General features: G+C 39.4%; 1 protein-coding gene across 12 annotated transcripts in view; it reads right to left on the bottom strand.

Moving 5' to 3' along the window:
* Nucleotides 1-2,098: 2,098 nt before the first annotated feature.
* The window catches only part of INPP4A (inositol polyphosphate-4-phosphatase type I A), a 113,406-nt gene continuing 101,627 nt past the window's right edge, over nt 2,099-13,877 (bottom strand). For all 12 annotated transcript variants that reach the window (XM_083854539.1, XM_083854549.1, XM_083854550.1 and 9 more), the window contains one exon: nt 2,099-5,026. In XM_083854539.1, coding sequence (XP_083710665.1) covers nt 4,894-5,026 — 133 coding nt within the window. In that variant the 3' untranslated portion in view covers nt 2,099-4,893. The remainder of the gene's footprint in view (nt 5,027-13,877) is intronic.

The raw sequence follows: 13,877 nt of genomic DNA, 5'->3' as shown, positions 1-13,877 counted from the left end.
AGCAATAATATATAGATACAAAGTTTCTAAGATACAAGCCTTAGATAAATTTAGGAATTCACAAATTCCTAAAAGGCTAGAAAAAGGCTGGAAAAGCTCACCCTTGGTCGCCGACATTACTTACAGATTCATCTGATGGGGACTCTTCCTCTGGTTTAAACAAGTGGTTTGCTATTTTTTGTTGTACCCTTCTTGGTTTTCTATTCTCCCATGCATTTTTTGTGTTTCATCAGTGAATATTTCTTCTCTTTTGTCACAGTACATGTTTCAGACTTTAAGCACATTTGTCACATCAGGTAATCCCTTCACAAGTGCTGTCGGTGCCCATTCACAGACACCTGTACCAGCACCTCAAGCCCTGCCTGAAGGGCAGCAAAAGTCATGGGAAAGAGATGAGTTCTGCTCCACAGCAAAGCACGTGGCCATTGCTGCTCCCAGCAGCTCCCCATGGGATCATTTACAGCCCACAGAGCCACAAATGCCCTTCACACAGCCACAGGGGCACAGGGAACCCAGACTTACAGTCACTACAGGTTCCAAATGGAGCAATCTTTACAGGGGCACATGCACCTGCTTCAAACAATTCCTGATAGCCCAGAACACCTTTTAAAGATGTCAGATTTTCAACCATTTTTTTAAACACCTCACCTTTTAAAATTAATAATACTACTGTGTGGTGGTCCCTGGACCATCCATAGAGGACAATTCACTCCCTTGGAAAGCATGCAACCCGTAGGCTGCCTCAGTTTGCAAGGACTCTTCTTTGAGAAGTCCCTTTGAGAGATTTCCTTCTGGGTCAAGGTGAGCAAAAGTGCTCCAACCTTTGCAGCTCTATGTTAATGTTTCATACCCCATTGGTTATTCCCCTCGGTCCTGGTCTTTACCCCTCCTGATTGGTTCTTTTTGGATCCTTCCCCTGATTGGTCCCTTTCCCAATTGGCCAAGTTGTGAAACCTCACCCCTGGCTACCCTATATAGTCTCTCTCCCCTGGGGCGCTCTGGCTCTTTCCCCTTCGGGCCTCGTGGAATAAAGCAGCTCTCCTGGAGATCAGAAAGACTTTGTCTCGCTGTTTTACTCCTGCGTCACCCGGGGCGGCAAACACAGTTCTGCTGCTCAGGCAGCTGCACAAGAGAGTAAACCAGTGCACCTGAGAATGCCTGTGCCTCCATTGATCTGAGTGTCTTTTAAAAGATGCTTCTGGAAAGAAGGTCGTGGCACCTTCACCACTGGACCAGACTGTGACAATACTGGTAGGTACTTTTTAAACACCAATTAGAAATTTTGAAATCCGTGTGTATATATATGTATATGTACATATATGCAGATGCATTTTGTATTTGCAGTCCAGAAATTCCTACCTGTCAAGCATCTTCTCTTGCTGCATTTTGAATGAAAGCAGTGTGGGTTTTTATCTTCTACCATTTTTCCTTTTATATAACTGAAAAACCTAATCTGCTGAGGTCCATCAATGCTCCTCAGCCCTCTTCCACACAAAGAAAATTCTATTTGGCAGTTCTCAAACTCCCAGTGGAAACAATTACATTTTTGTGTTCTATTCTTCATATTTTACAGAAATCAGAATGGTCTGAATTACTGTCTGTTACACTATAAACTTTATTTAATTTGAAATCGAGATGACAATCAACAAGGACAACCTCTCCCAGTTGAGAGGCAGCCCAACTGCTAAAGCTGCTGGAGGGATGAGTTGGCTCAATGGGAAGCAGTAGTAGAGAAAAAAAATCTGCTAATGGAAGGAAAAGTGCAGGGAACAAAGCTCAAGAAGCTCTTACAGAATATTCATGGAGAAAGTAGATAAAATTAGGGAGGAAAAATATCTCATATTGCTTATTTAACTGCTGCAGCACAACCTGTAGCATGTGGGACAAGCTGGTGCCTTACTTAACTACAGAAAATCAGTAGCAGCTGTTCTTTAGCAGAGGTTAGAAGTAACGACTTCCTGACTATCACATCTGTGTAAAATGTCTTCCCACACTACTTGGCTTTATATGCTCTCCAACCGATAAAAGTCTATCAAGTCAAGGAGCCTGAAAGTGTTTCACTTACCACAAACGCATTAAAACCAAGCCACCATTGTTATTCTTGTCAGTTCTTTATTGGTTTTCATCCTAGAGACTAGCACATTTACAGCATACATGGACTGGATGAACTAGAATATATAAAACAGTAGCCATATGTTTATGATATATTAATACTGCCCAAAACCAAATAAATAAAAATATTTCAATGCACAAAGCTTGGCAAATACAGTCGTGTTGGGACAAAACAATGTTGTATTATACAATAATTTTACACGTATAAATGAAAAAAAGGCAACTGTGCTGTAGATACTTTCACAGAACATACACAGAACATACTTGGCAACAGTTTTCTTCTTTTACCTTTGTATGTTTTATAATTTAAAAAGTGTACTCAAAAAAAGAACATTAGACAGAACTTCATTTTACAGTAATTCTCAGATTCGCCTCTCCTGTGCAAGAGAAAAGCTCCCTTCCCCCTTGTGAGGGTCCCGTGTGGATTTCACGTGTCACAGTTTTCTCTGGAGGAGCCGCTCCAGGCCTCGCTGTCGGTGCTGCCCCTGCGAGGAGCCCAAGCCCGTCGCGGCAGCGCCGTGTCCAGGGCGCGCCAGCGGACACCGCGCCCGGGCACAACCACACCCCACCCGGGGCTGCAGTTCCACCACGTGCAGGCAAAACTCAGCAACTTTTTCAGATTACATTGCTATACAAAATAAATAAAGGATTGCTAAGCTCTACAGCAGGTCTAATGATTGTTGGCCACCATCTAAGAGAGCGGCACTGCTAATTGTTACAAGAGACATTTGTTATTTCCTTCTGAAGCCGAACATTGGAAGATTTTTAGTGTAACAATACAGGACTTAAAATTACCATGTCTGAAATATACAAAATAAAATTATCAACTCATAAAAACTAAAGGATATAAAGAGCATAATTTATACAAAAATAAAGTAGCATTTAATAATGGGCCAGGGACTGGAGGCTGAGCAGAACTAATGGTCTAAATAGATCCCATTGAAAAATGTTTCATCATATATTTGTTTACTTGTTAGCAAAAAAATAAAACAAAATCAACATTTATTAATTGGCAAACAGTGTAAGTAACATTTCCAAGGGACTGTTCTACTGTAGCTGATTTCTTCAGACCTGGGGTAGGTACTACAATACATTGCTTTTGCACAGAATTCCATGTTTTGTAATCCTAAAGAGACTGAAATAATGGTAACGGCCTAGTTCAGCAGAACTCTCTGACCTGGCTTTGTGACATGCTGCTCAGTGTTAAACTGCAAAAAGCAAAATGCAAAAACTTCTGGGCCTGTAACCCCCAAACCTACATGGGAGCAGAATGAACATGGCTGATTGATAGAGCAGTGACAGCACAGACAAACATCAGTGAGAGGGAGAAAGAAATCAGAAAACAGCCATATACTTACCTGGCTGTTGCTACTCCCACAAGAATAGATTTTTTCTATTCTAAAACTTATATCCTTAGAAATCAAGAAGAAAAGGACAGTGTGCTGAATGAAGCTAGCTAGAGATTACTGGATCCTGTTAAAATTTGGAAATTAACATCTAGCTGCTTTTTAAAATACTATCTTAGCTTTTAGCTGTTAGCTTTGAAGGCATTCTTTGGGAGATTATTTCAGAGGAGATCTGTTGAACATTTTTTATCAAAAGCGATCCAACTGACCACCTTTGTCATAAACTAGAACCCACCTGTGGTTCTCAGGCACAAGCAGTAGCACTGAGCAGTTCCTCTCTGTCAATACAGGGCATCGCTAACATCCTCAGAAATACCCTGACACCGGTCACACTTCTCCCCACCAGGATTCTCAACAGGTGAAATGCAAAGGTAAGTAGAAACCGATTTTGATTTTGGAGAAAGGGGGTGCACTGGGCACTTTGAGCATTTTTGTAATTACATACAAAAGCAATACAGAAAAATCATACACTGACCAAAATAATGTAACGCCCCGAGATTCTAATGCTTACAATTCAGAAATTATATAAAAAAACCATGGGTAAAAATGTGTTAATTAATGTGGAACACCATGGAATATACTGAACGTGTCATGTGCAACATTGTCAATTTGCTTGTTGCACTTGCCTTAGAGTGGGGAAGGGCATGGGGAACTGTTTGCTTGCATTAATAGTTAAACATCATGATGTTTCTGAAATACTTTTTAAAATCAGTAGTGTGCCCAAGGCCTTACCTGCCAAAGATGACAGGAATTTTTTTTATTTGAACAGAATTACAAACCAGACCTCACATGTCTGGCCTTTTATAAATCGTTAATTTCATACACGAAGATGGCATCCTATATACAGTAAAACAATTCTTTCTCCTGGCTCTTATTGTGCTGATTTTTTTTTAAATTAAACCCCGTTTTATTGATTGTAACAATGCGTTCTACAGTTACTAAACTGCCTAGGATCCTTTTTATTTACAACTTTTGAGTTTTACTCTCGGTTTTAAAAAATTTAGGAAAAGCTCAATCACAAATCAACTCAGTATAAAAAGATGTTATGGAAACAGCTGCCTAAATACCATTCCTAGAGTCCTTGCCCATCCAGGAGGTACCTAGCTATTTGCATATAGGTAATTATTAAATAGCACAATATCTGCTCATCTTACATACACTGAAGGCTATTGAAACGGGCAGAGAGTCATCACACTATTCTCAACTAAGGTGTCAGAATAATTGTTACTATAGATTCCAATTCGGTAACATGCTCTGTATGACCTAGCGAAACGTACAAAAAGGTTATTTATCTCTTCTGGATGACGAAATCATGTGTTAATCTAGAGTGCATCCACATGTTTTAATGGAACAGCAATTAAAGGACATAGTATGCTTATGTTTCAACTTTTCCATAAGTTCCTTCTGGAGGCCTGTAATACTTTGGGAAAGCCTTCAGTTGCAGGGAATTAAATGCATACTTGCGACATCCAACATTCTTCATTGTATTTTCTCGGCGACAACCCTCACTGGGGAAAAAAAACAAGCACAAAAAATGACAGCAGTAAAAGGGAAAAAAAAAAAAAGAAAAACGACTTAAACTAAGATGAAATGAACTGGTTATTTTATAGCATTAAAATAAAGTTGGTTATATTTAATGAGCGTTTAATTAATTTGCCACTGCAAATATTAAAAGAGATGACTCATCATACAATGCCAGTAAAGAAGCACACAGAATGGACACAAGCTATGTCTGATTGCTAGTTTTGCATTTCTAGAAAGCAGCAGCACATCTACTGAAAAGGTTCTTTCACGCCAGTTTCATGTATTTCAAGGTACACTGTTGTGGAGTTCACATGCCATTCACTGCACAAGGGATCCCAAGGGATTGCTTAAAAGCAGTTCTGCTAATTTATTAACACATAAAGCTGAAAACCAAAACCTGCTGATCTCTCCATAAGAGCTTTAAAGTAATTTTATTGTTCCCTGTATGTCAGTATTATAAGTACTTACTTAAAGATTAGAGCTGATACAAAAATAATATATGACATTCCAGTTATCTCTGCATGCATAAATGGACGTGAAAACCAACACAATCTAAAAAAAATCCTAATAATGAAATAGCAGTGCAAAAAAGACTGGCTGCATTGACAGTCATCACCCCCAAGAAATAAAGCTGTGCAGAATTTAATTTTCACCCAGTGTTTTGGTGCAACTGCCTCACATTACAAAGAGGTTCTGTGCTACAATAGAAAACTACTCCGGTTATAAGGCTTCTTTACACTTGTAAATCTAATTCAGAATTCCTTTGATTATATCCAAAAAACAGACATACAAAGAGGAAGCACTATCTTTTAAATATATATTATAAATCAATTTAGGCTTGCAGGAGAATGTCTTTCCCTGATTGAGGACTGGAACTTAAACAATGAATAGTAGAACATCATGGCAAAGTGTACAGTACAGCATCTTATGGTGGAAATGTCACATTAGTCCTGCCTTGGAGATGGCTGCAGCATCTACCAGGTAAGCTGTGATCATCTGATTCAAAAGGAGGGTTTGGATTCTGGTTCAGTTTGAAAGCTCTCATGCTTTTACAGACCTCACCGTTCTTCTAATTTTGGTTCATGAAACTGGTTGTAACTGTGTTCTGTATGTAACACCTTGTTTAACTTCATAAAATACCATCTTTTTTTTTTTTTTTTTTTTCTCTAAGGAATAGTTTAACTAAGTTTGAAATTTGTCTCCGGAGCACATTCTGTGCTTGCCTTTTATAGAATGGATCATCTGTGATTACACTGTTTTTCTGGCACTGGTTTGTGTTTCACAAAACTCCCCCAACGGCTCTTGCAGCCAAATAGATACATCAAACGTTTGCACAAATCATACTTCAGAGTACTAATAAAAGCAGTAAGTTTAACTTGCAAATATGTGATGCTAGGTGAGCATTTTAACTGCAAAGTGAATCATTCTCTTCATAACACATTTCACTGCATCTGGTTATTGCATGTGTCCCTCATGGCACAGTTAAAGTGACAGGGATATATTTCCCACATTTCACATGCCATCTTTCTTCTCTTGGAAGCACACAAGCAGGATGCACTACTGCATCTTAAATCTGAATGCCTTAACAAAAGCACAGGTCAGGCTCCAAAATGAAAAAAAAACTGAACTTGTTCCCATTGAAGTGTAAGAAGAAAAAAGCCTACATGTTTTCAAAAAGCCTGGGCTTTCATTCCAAACAGTTTTAAGGTAGTCTTACTGCAACCCTAGTGGCAATCATGAGCAGCACCTTCATACTTTAAACAGATTAATAATCTCAGGGAGTTCAGTGAATATGCCTGCCACCAGAGTGTGGCTGGACACTGGAACAGGTGCCCAGGGAAGTGTTTATTGGCCCCAAGTCTGCCAGAGTGCAAGAAGTGTTTGGACAGTGCACTCAGGCCCATGGCGGGGATGCCTGTGGCTGCCCTGTGCCAAGCCAGGAACTGATCCTTGATTCTTGTGGATCCCTTCCAACTCAGGATATTCTGTGATTCAAAAGTTACTTTCACATCTGATTAGACTGAACCCAGGACACTCCCCACATTGCAAGATCAAGGCCATGGTCCAAGCTGACAACTGCTCACTTTGCAAAAAGGTAGCCTGGTGCAGCCACAGCAAACAAACCAGAGCTAACCATGAAGAGCAGATGATTTCTATGGAGACACAGTAGCATCAGGTATCAGCAGAGCACAGGGACATGTCCCAAACCACCATATCATGATAAACCTCAACAGCAGTAAGAATGTACCAAAACTGATTGCAATTAAAAATAAACAGGATGCATGCTTTATATATAGATATATAAACATGTATGTCTTTGTAGTGTTTTGGTTTTTTTTTTTTTCTTTTAAAAACAAAATTGGAAGAATAGTGAGGAAAAATATTAAGAGATAGTGTACTGTACAGTCTGATTTCATGAACACGCAAATATAACCACACACTTTTTTTTTTTCTTTTTTTTTTTTAGTTAGAATAATTAAATCCAAATTTAGGATTTGATTCTGATTTTTATTCTAACTGTGCTTTTTTGGTTTTTTATTTCAGCATACTTCTCTCAGCAGCTCTAAATTCCATTAAAATTTACAATAAAAGCTAAAGCTATCTATATTTTTTGAGCAAGTTAATAATAGTAGAAAATACAAATCACAGTACTAGTTCTCCTCAGAAGCCCAATGTCATCTCAGGCACCAAGCGAAGTAAAACCCTTTATGAATTTATCAAACTACATTAAATGAGGTTAGGTTTTTTTATCAGCTATTGCTATTGACAAGCTCTGCCAGACCACAGCATCAACAAAATCTTTTGGTTTAAATAGGCTTCCCCTAGTTCGATGTTATATATAAATGATGAGCAAATTTCATCTGCAATTACTCTGCATCACTAAACTAGGAAGCCACTTTAATCTCACCACTTAAATAAATGTTAACTTACCAACACTTGTTTATCACTAAGTCACTATCAGCATCATAAATTATTAAAGCTGTGCAACGCTTAAAAATGAAAGTAACAGTAATATTTAGTCTAATGGAATTAAAATAAAGCCCAGTGGAAAATCTGAAACCCAGCTATTAAAGGAGTTAACTGATACCTCCCTCTTCTTGCCTGAAAATTAAAGACCATTATCTTTAACTTCTAGGATGACCCTATTTCACAATAAGCTCTATAGCAGAGCACCTAAAATAGATAATGGATCATTGGCAGGCTAATGCCAGTCACATCCCCCTCCTATCCACAAGTCAATCTCCTCATGTCTTTAATACATTGCAAAATGTAGATCTACAAATAGAATGAAATAATTCTGCATGCAGCACACTGCAGTTTGCTTTCTGAGTGTTTTCTAGTCTATTAGAATATATTTAACCATGAGAAAGGAACAAGACTATGGTTCTACAAACTGTTCAGTAATGTAATTTGGATATTATGCTTTGAAATTAACGTATAAATTTGTTGCTTCTTTAAATAAATTTACAATTTCTTATAAACCCCACCCATGTTTTTATTTTTCTCTTCATACCTCGTAAAAATGAAAGGCAAGATTAGCATACACCTTAAATATACAAAAAGATACAAATTCTTTTCAGACAGAGTTCCTTTCTCTGGAATACATGAAACAAGTAACACAAAACTGTATTTGGTAAGAGATCCTCAGGCCAGCTAAAGTAACGAGGTAACAGGCCAATGTCAGACTATGTTACAAGCACTGAAAGCAGAACAATAATTTAAAGTTTCCATACAATTCTTTTTGATAAAATAATTTGATGTATATTTACAGTTTAGTACAATAGAAACGTAAAATTGTAAGGCATAATAATAATTCTTGGCAGACAATGCTATGACACATTCCTTTGTCCAGCAGATACCAAGTGGCAATACACATTCAAGCACTTTTTTGTTTTTGTGGGTTTTTGTTGTTTTTATTCTATTTTTTTTATTTTCTTTTTTGTTTTTGAACTCTATCTTCACTTGCAACGTAATCTGGCCACCAGGTATGCTATGCTCAGAAACAGCCACACAATCAGTAAATTGGGGCTGAGAGCTAGTAAAGGAATAGAGTAGAGGAGGCTGGGATCTAGTCTGAAATCTCGGATGGGCACCAAGCCACTCAAGTTCTTCTGGGTGACTATCTCCCGTGTTCCAATGCTGTGAAAAGGAAGAAGTTTGGGAAGAGGGAAAATAAAACAGAACGGAAGACAGACATGCAAATGAATGGATAAAAAGAGATGGCAACACAAGGTGGTCAAGAAAATGAAAAAACATGGAAGAACGCACAACAAAACCAGAAGATGAAGTAAAGAAAGAGTGGGAAAATATCTCAAAAATATGTATCAGTACAATTATAGAAATAAGGAGAGGGAAAGAGAATAAAAGAGAAAAATAAGAAAGAAGTACTGTAGTCTAGTGAAAATAAACACATGTAGGTTGAACATTAATGGTTTTCCATGTTCATTCTTTCAGATTACCAAGCAATAATACCCCATGCTGCTCTGCCATGCTTTGGCATGCTGCAAAGAAGTGGAGCTCTGAAAAGCAAGCTGAACATGAATAACCATTGTAGTATTTGACCCTTTCAAACATCTTTCCATGTGGGCTGCAGTGATTTAATTTAATCTCCTAACTACCTGTCTAACACATCAATTAAAAAAACAAAACAAACCACCCAACTATTTTTTCTGTTTGGACATGAATTCAAGAGTATACCAACAGGCATTTTTTCTGAAGACATGCTGCAAAGCCCGTCTCATTGTGCACCCACTTGTTACATTGAGCACTGAAGGCTACAGTGAAGAACAACTCCTCAGGTAGCCTGGTAGGCTTTGTAGTATGGTCTTTAATTTTGGATCACTCTTATACCCTGAGCACTCCAACTCTATTTTTAGTTCACAAAGCAACAATTAAATGACCAAGATGAACAGAGGGATGGGGCACCTCTCCTACAAGGAAAGGCTGAGAAAATTGGGTTTGTTCAGCCTGGAAGGAGATGGCTTAGGGGTGACTGAATTGCAGCCTTCCAGTACCAGAAGGGAGCATACAAGAAAGAGGGAGAGAGACTATTTACAAGAGGGAATAAGTTCAAAGGGAAAGAGAATAGGTTTAGATTAGATACAAGGAAAAATTCTGAGAGCGGTGAGGCAGCCACAGATGCTCATCCCTGAAAGTGTTAAAGGCCAGGCTGGAGGGAGTTTTGGGCAACCTGGTCTAATTGAATGTGTCCCTATCCATGGCAGGGGTGTTGGAACTAGATCATCTTCAAGGTTCCTTTCAACTCAAATACTTCTATGATTCTGGGATTCTAAATCCAATCTGTAAGCCTGATGCTGTTAGAGCTTGTGCACTTGCTCCATCCATAACAAACCATCCATAAACTTGATGGTTGTGTAGCAGGGTTATGTAAGCATCAAACAATGTCCTGCAAGAAATCAGATACATCCTGGAAGTGGTGAAAAAGAGCATTCAGATGCTGGTGACACATCAAGTCCAATGGAATTAGGTGGGCAGGGAACTAAACCAACTGTATTTCTGATCTGGATTTGATACAAACTGGTGATGAAGATGTTTTCACTCATGATGCCTACAGTGGACAAGGGCAGATTGAGTCTGTGATGCTACAAATCCTAACTACCTTTGTAGCAGTGGAAAGAGGGGCGTGTGTGTGTGATCAGGAGAATCAGTCAGTGGAAACCTAGTGCTTACTGGAAAGTGGTGGATAAAGGCTCAGTGAAATAGCCTGGAGGAAAAAAAAAGTTTTAGCCTATAGATAAAATGTAAAGCAATGGGAGAGGGAAAGAAGGAAGGCTAAAAATGCTAAGTTGGCATTATGAACATCACATGCCACATCTCCACCATTAAAAATCAGTATCATGCTACTCAATTTTACATGAAGATGTATATACAGACATGTATGGTGGGAATGGAGGCCTGAGCTGGAAAGTGCTTTCCTTGTCACTGTTGGCCCATGTAGACACTCCTCCCTGAGGGGTGAAGTGTCACTTTTTGGAAATATCAAATATACCAAATTGTACAGTGTCCTAAATGAAAACATTCATCAGCAGACTATCTCAAGGAGAAGACTAGGGTTAGGAGACACAGCAGTTTACCTTCCAATTGAGCTGGCATATGGGAATTCTCCTCTGTGAGGAGAGGCTAGGGCTGCCCCATGCTGGACACTGCTGGTTCCAGCCAGCTTCAGTGATGTCCTGCAGGCACAGCTGAGCCCTCAGCCATGCTGGTGCCTTGGGGAAGGAGTGTGTGAGAAAAGGCAAAGCACTGCATGGCAGTGAAGAGTGATGAGAAAAGATCTGAGAAAGAGCCCTGTAAGCACCAAAGTCAGGGAAGGAGAAGAGCTGAAGCAGTTTCCTCTGCAGTCATGGAGAGGAACTATCCACACTGCAGCCCATGAAGGACCCCTAGTGTAGCAGATGAATATTTACTGAAGGAAATTGGAGACCATGGAGAGCCCATGCATGAGCAGGTTCATCCTGAAGGACGGCAGACCATGGGAATGACCCACACTGGAGCAAAAGAAGAGTGCAAGGAGGAAGGAACAGAGGAGACTGATGCCTTGGGAAGGTTGACCTGGAACAGAGACTGGACAGAGCTAAGAGAATAAAGTAGGTATTTATTAAAAGGCCTTTAAGGATACATCTTGGGCAGTACAAGAGCCTGGCCCAAGATGGGCCCAAAATGGTCACAAAATAGACCACTGATCACAAGATTTCACATTTTTATAAGTTTGGGTCCATTTACATATTGGGGTTAATTGTCCAGTTACAGCTTCGGAACTTATGAAGTCCCATCCTTGTTGTTTTCTCTCTTCAGTCCATCACTGTTTATGCTTTTGGGCCTGAAAACTTGTAACTGTTGTCCTTGGTCTCCATCTGGAAAAGGATTTTTTTCTATACCTACTCTGACAAGAGCTTACTGACACTTAATGTGAGGCTCAGAACTACACCCCTACACAGCACAGAATCTGAAAAACATGAAAGCTAAAACTTAAGGCAGCAAGACCTGTTATGGACTGACTGCAAATCCCTGTTCCACATCTGCTTCCATCAGAAGGGATGGAAGTAGAGGAGCCGAGAAAGAAGCAGTGGAATACTTTGGCCTGGGATAAGAAGGGAGGTGGAGGGCAAGGTTCTTAGCTTTTGTCTTTATTTCCTAACACCCCAAATCCATTGGCAATAAATAAAAAAAATTTCTCAGAATCTGTTTTGCCAGTTCCGTACCAGTAACTGGCAAGGGATCTCCCTTGTCTTTATCGCAATCCATGAGTTTTTCACATATTTTTCCCCCTGTACTGTTGGGGGAAGGTAGTGAGCAGCTGGGTGGGTATCTGCTAAGTGATCTAGCTCTACTCAATATGATTTTGTTCTTAAAGCAGGTCAAATCAGTGAAGAAATCCAACCAAGCTTTTTATCATAGCTGTTTTATTGCAATGAGTGGTCATACCCAAACATGACTAGTAGGACTTTATTAGGTAATCCTTTTAGTCAGCACCATGGTGATTTTCCTTACCTCATTTTCAGCTGCTTTTCAAGAGCCCCTATTAGAGATGGCTCTTCTCTGTTGGCTAAATTGCTTGTGTTGCACGTTCCTAATTCCTTTAATGAAAATGAGCTGGGCTACCCAAAACATGTAAAGGATTTTACTACCCAGGATGATCTTGACTGAAACTGCCTTAGTGCATATTCTCACGAACAGCTCCATTGGCATTTCTGACAGGACAGAAATCTGGTAGGAAGAGGGAGGGCAGGGAGTCAAAGATCCTAGTGGGGAGCTTGGGCTGCAGATGGAAGAGGCTACTTGAACCAGCTAGACTTTGACTCTTGTTCTGTCTTTACTGGTCAGGTAGCCATGCCCTCTTATCTTGGACTTTAAGATGATTTTACTATTTGTGAGCTGGGAGTTACTGTGTGTTTGATTTAGGACAATAAAAGCTGTAACTTATTTCCAGAAAATGAGTTTATTCTAATAAGATTTATTATAATAATTTGTTTCTAAGGTCAAAGCCACAAACTTATATCTGTAAATTTCTACAAGAATCTAGAAGAACACTCCATATTTCCTCCCTGATGTTCCTGCTCACTGAACACAATTGTCACAGATAGATAATTATCACAAGACTAGGAAATAAGGGAAATCTCTGAGGACGAGGAAGTGGGAACTAACACTTAGGAAGACCAACATCACATGGAAGAAGATGATGCTTTCTTAATTTTTTCAAGAATGGTATGAGCAAGGACACCTTTCTTCTCTAGGAAGTTGTCAGTATAGAAGAGATGACATACTTTCAGTCTGACAAATTACTAGTACCTCTTTCCTGTCCTTCCAAATGCCTCACAAACTTCAAAAGTCTTTAAGAATGTACTAAGCCTTCCTTTTCCAGTACAGCTAAATAAAAGATCCAAGTTAAAAGAACAAAACATAAGTTTTCTGAATGCCCTGGAAGCAATTTGAGTACAATTTGCTATGCATTCTTATCCTGTATTTGTCATGTAGGTCAGGTCAAACTGTCCAGGCTGGAATGGGATTTGGTGGAGTTGGACTCCTGCATATTTGTTCCATAATCCCCTCTCTCTCATTAAGTTTTGTTAATTCTGTGCCATTTTTCTTGAGTACAACTGACAAATAATTTTAAAAACACAACCACCTATCCCGAAGAGCAATAAGATGTGAGGAAGAATGATGGGCTTACAGAAGGGTCTAATCTTGGTTTTCCTTCTGTACTAGTCAGTATTTGCCCTGCACAATCTCTCCTAGCCAAAGATTTAACAGAAGAAAAAGTCATGTCCTTCACCTGCCAGAGCAAGTTCTTGATGTTGGTAGAACACTCAAGCC

The sequence above is a fragment of the Zosterops lateralis genome (genome assembly GCF_965231275.1).
Source record: "Zosterops lateralis genome assembly, chromosome: 2".
Classification (NCBI taxonomy): domain Eukaryota; kingdom Metazoa; phylum Chordata; class Aves; order Passeriformes; family Zosteropidae; genus Zosterops; species Zosterops lateralis.
Note: the sequence above shows the minus strand (reverse complement) of the source record. Positions and strands in the feature narration are given on the sequence as shown.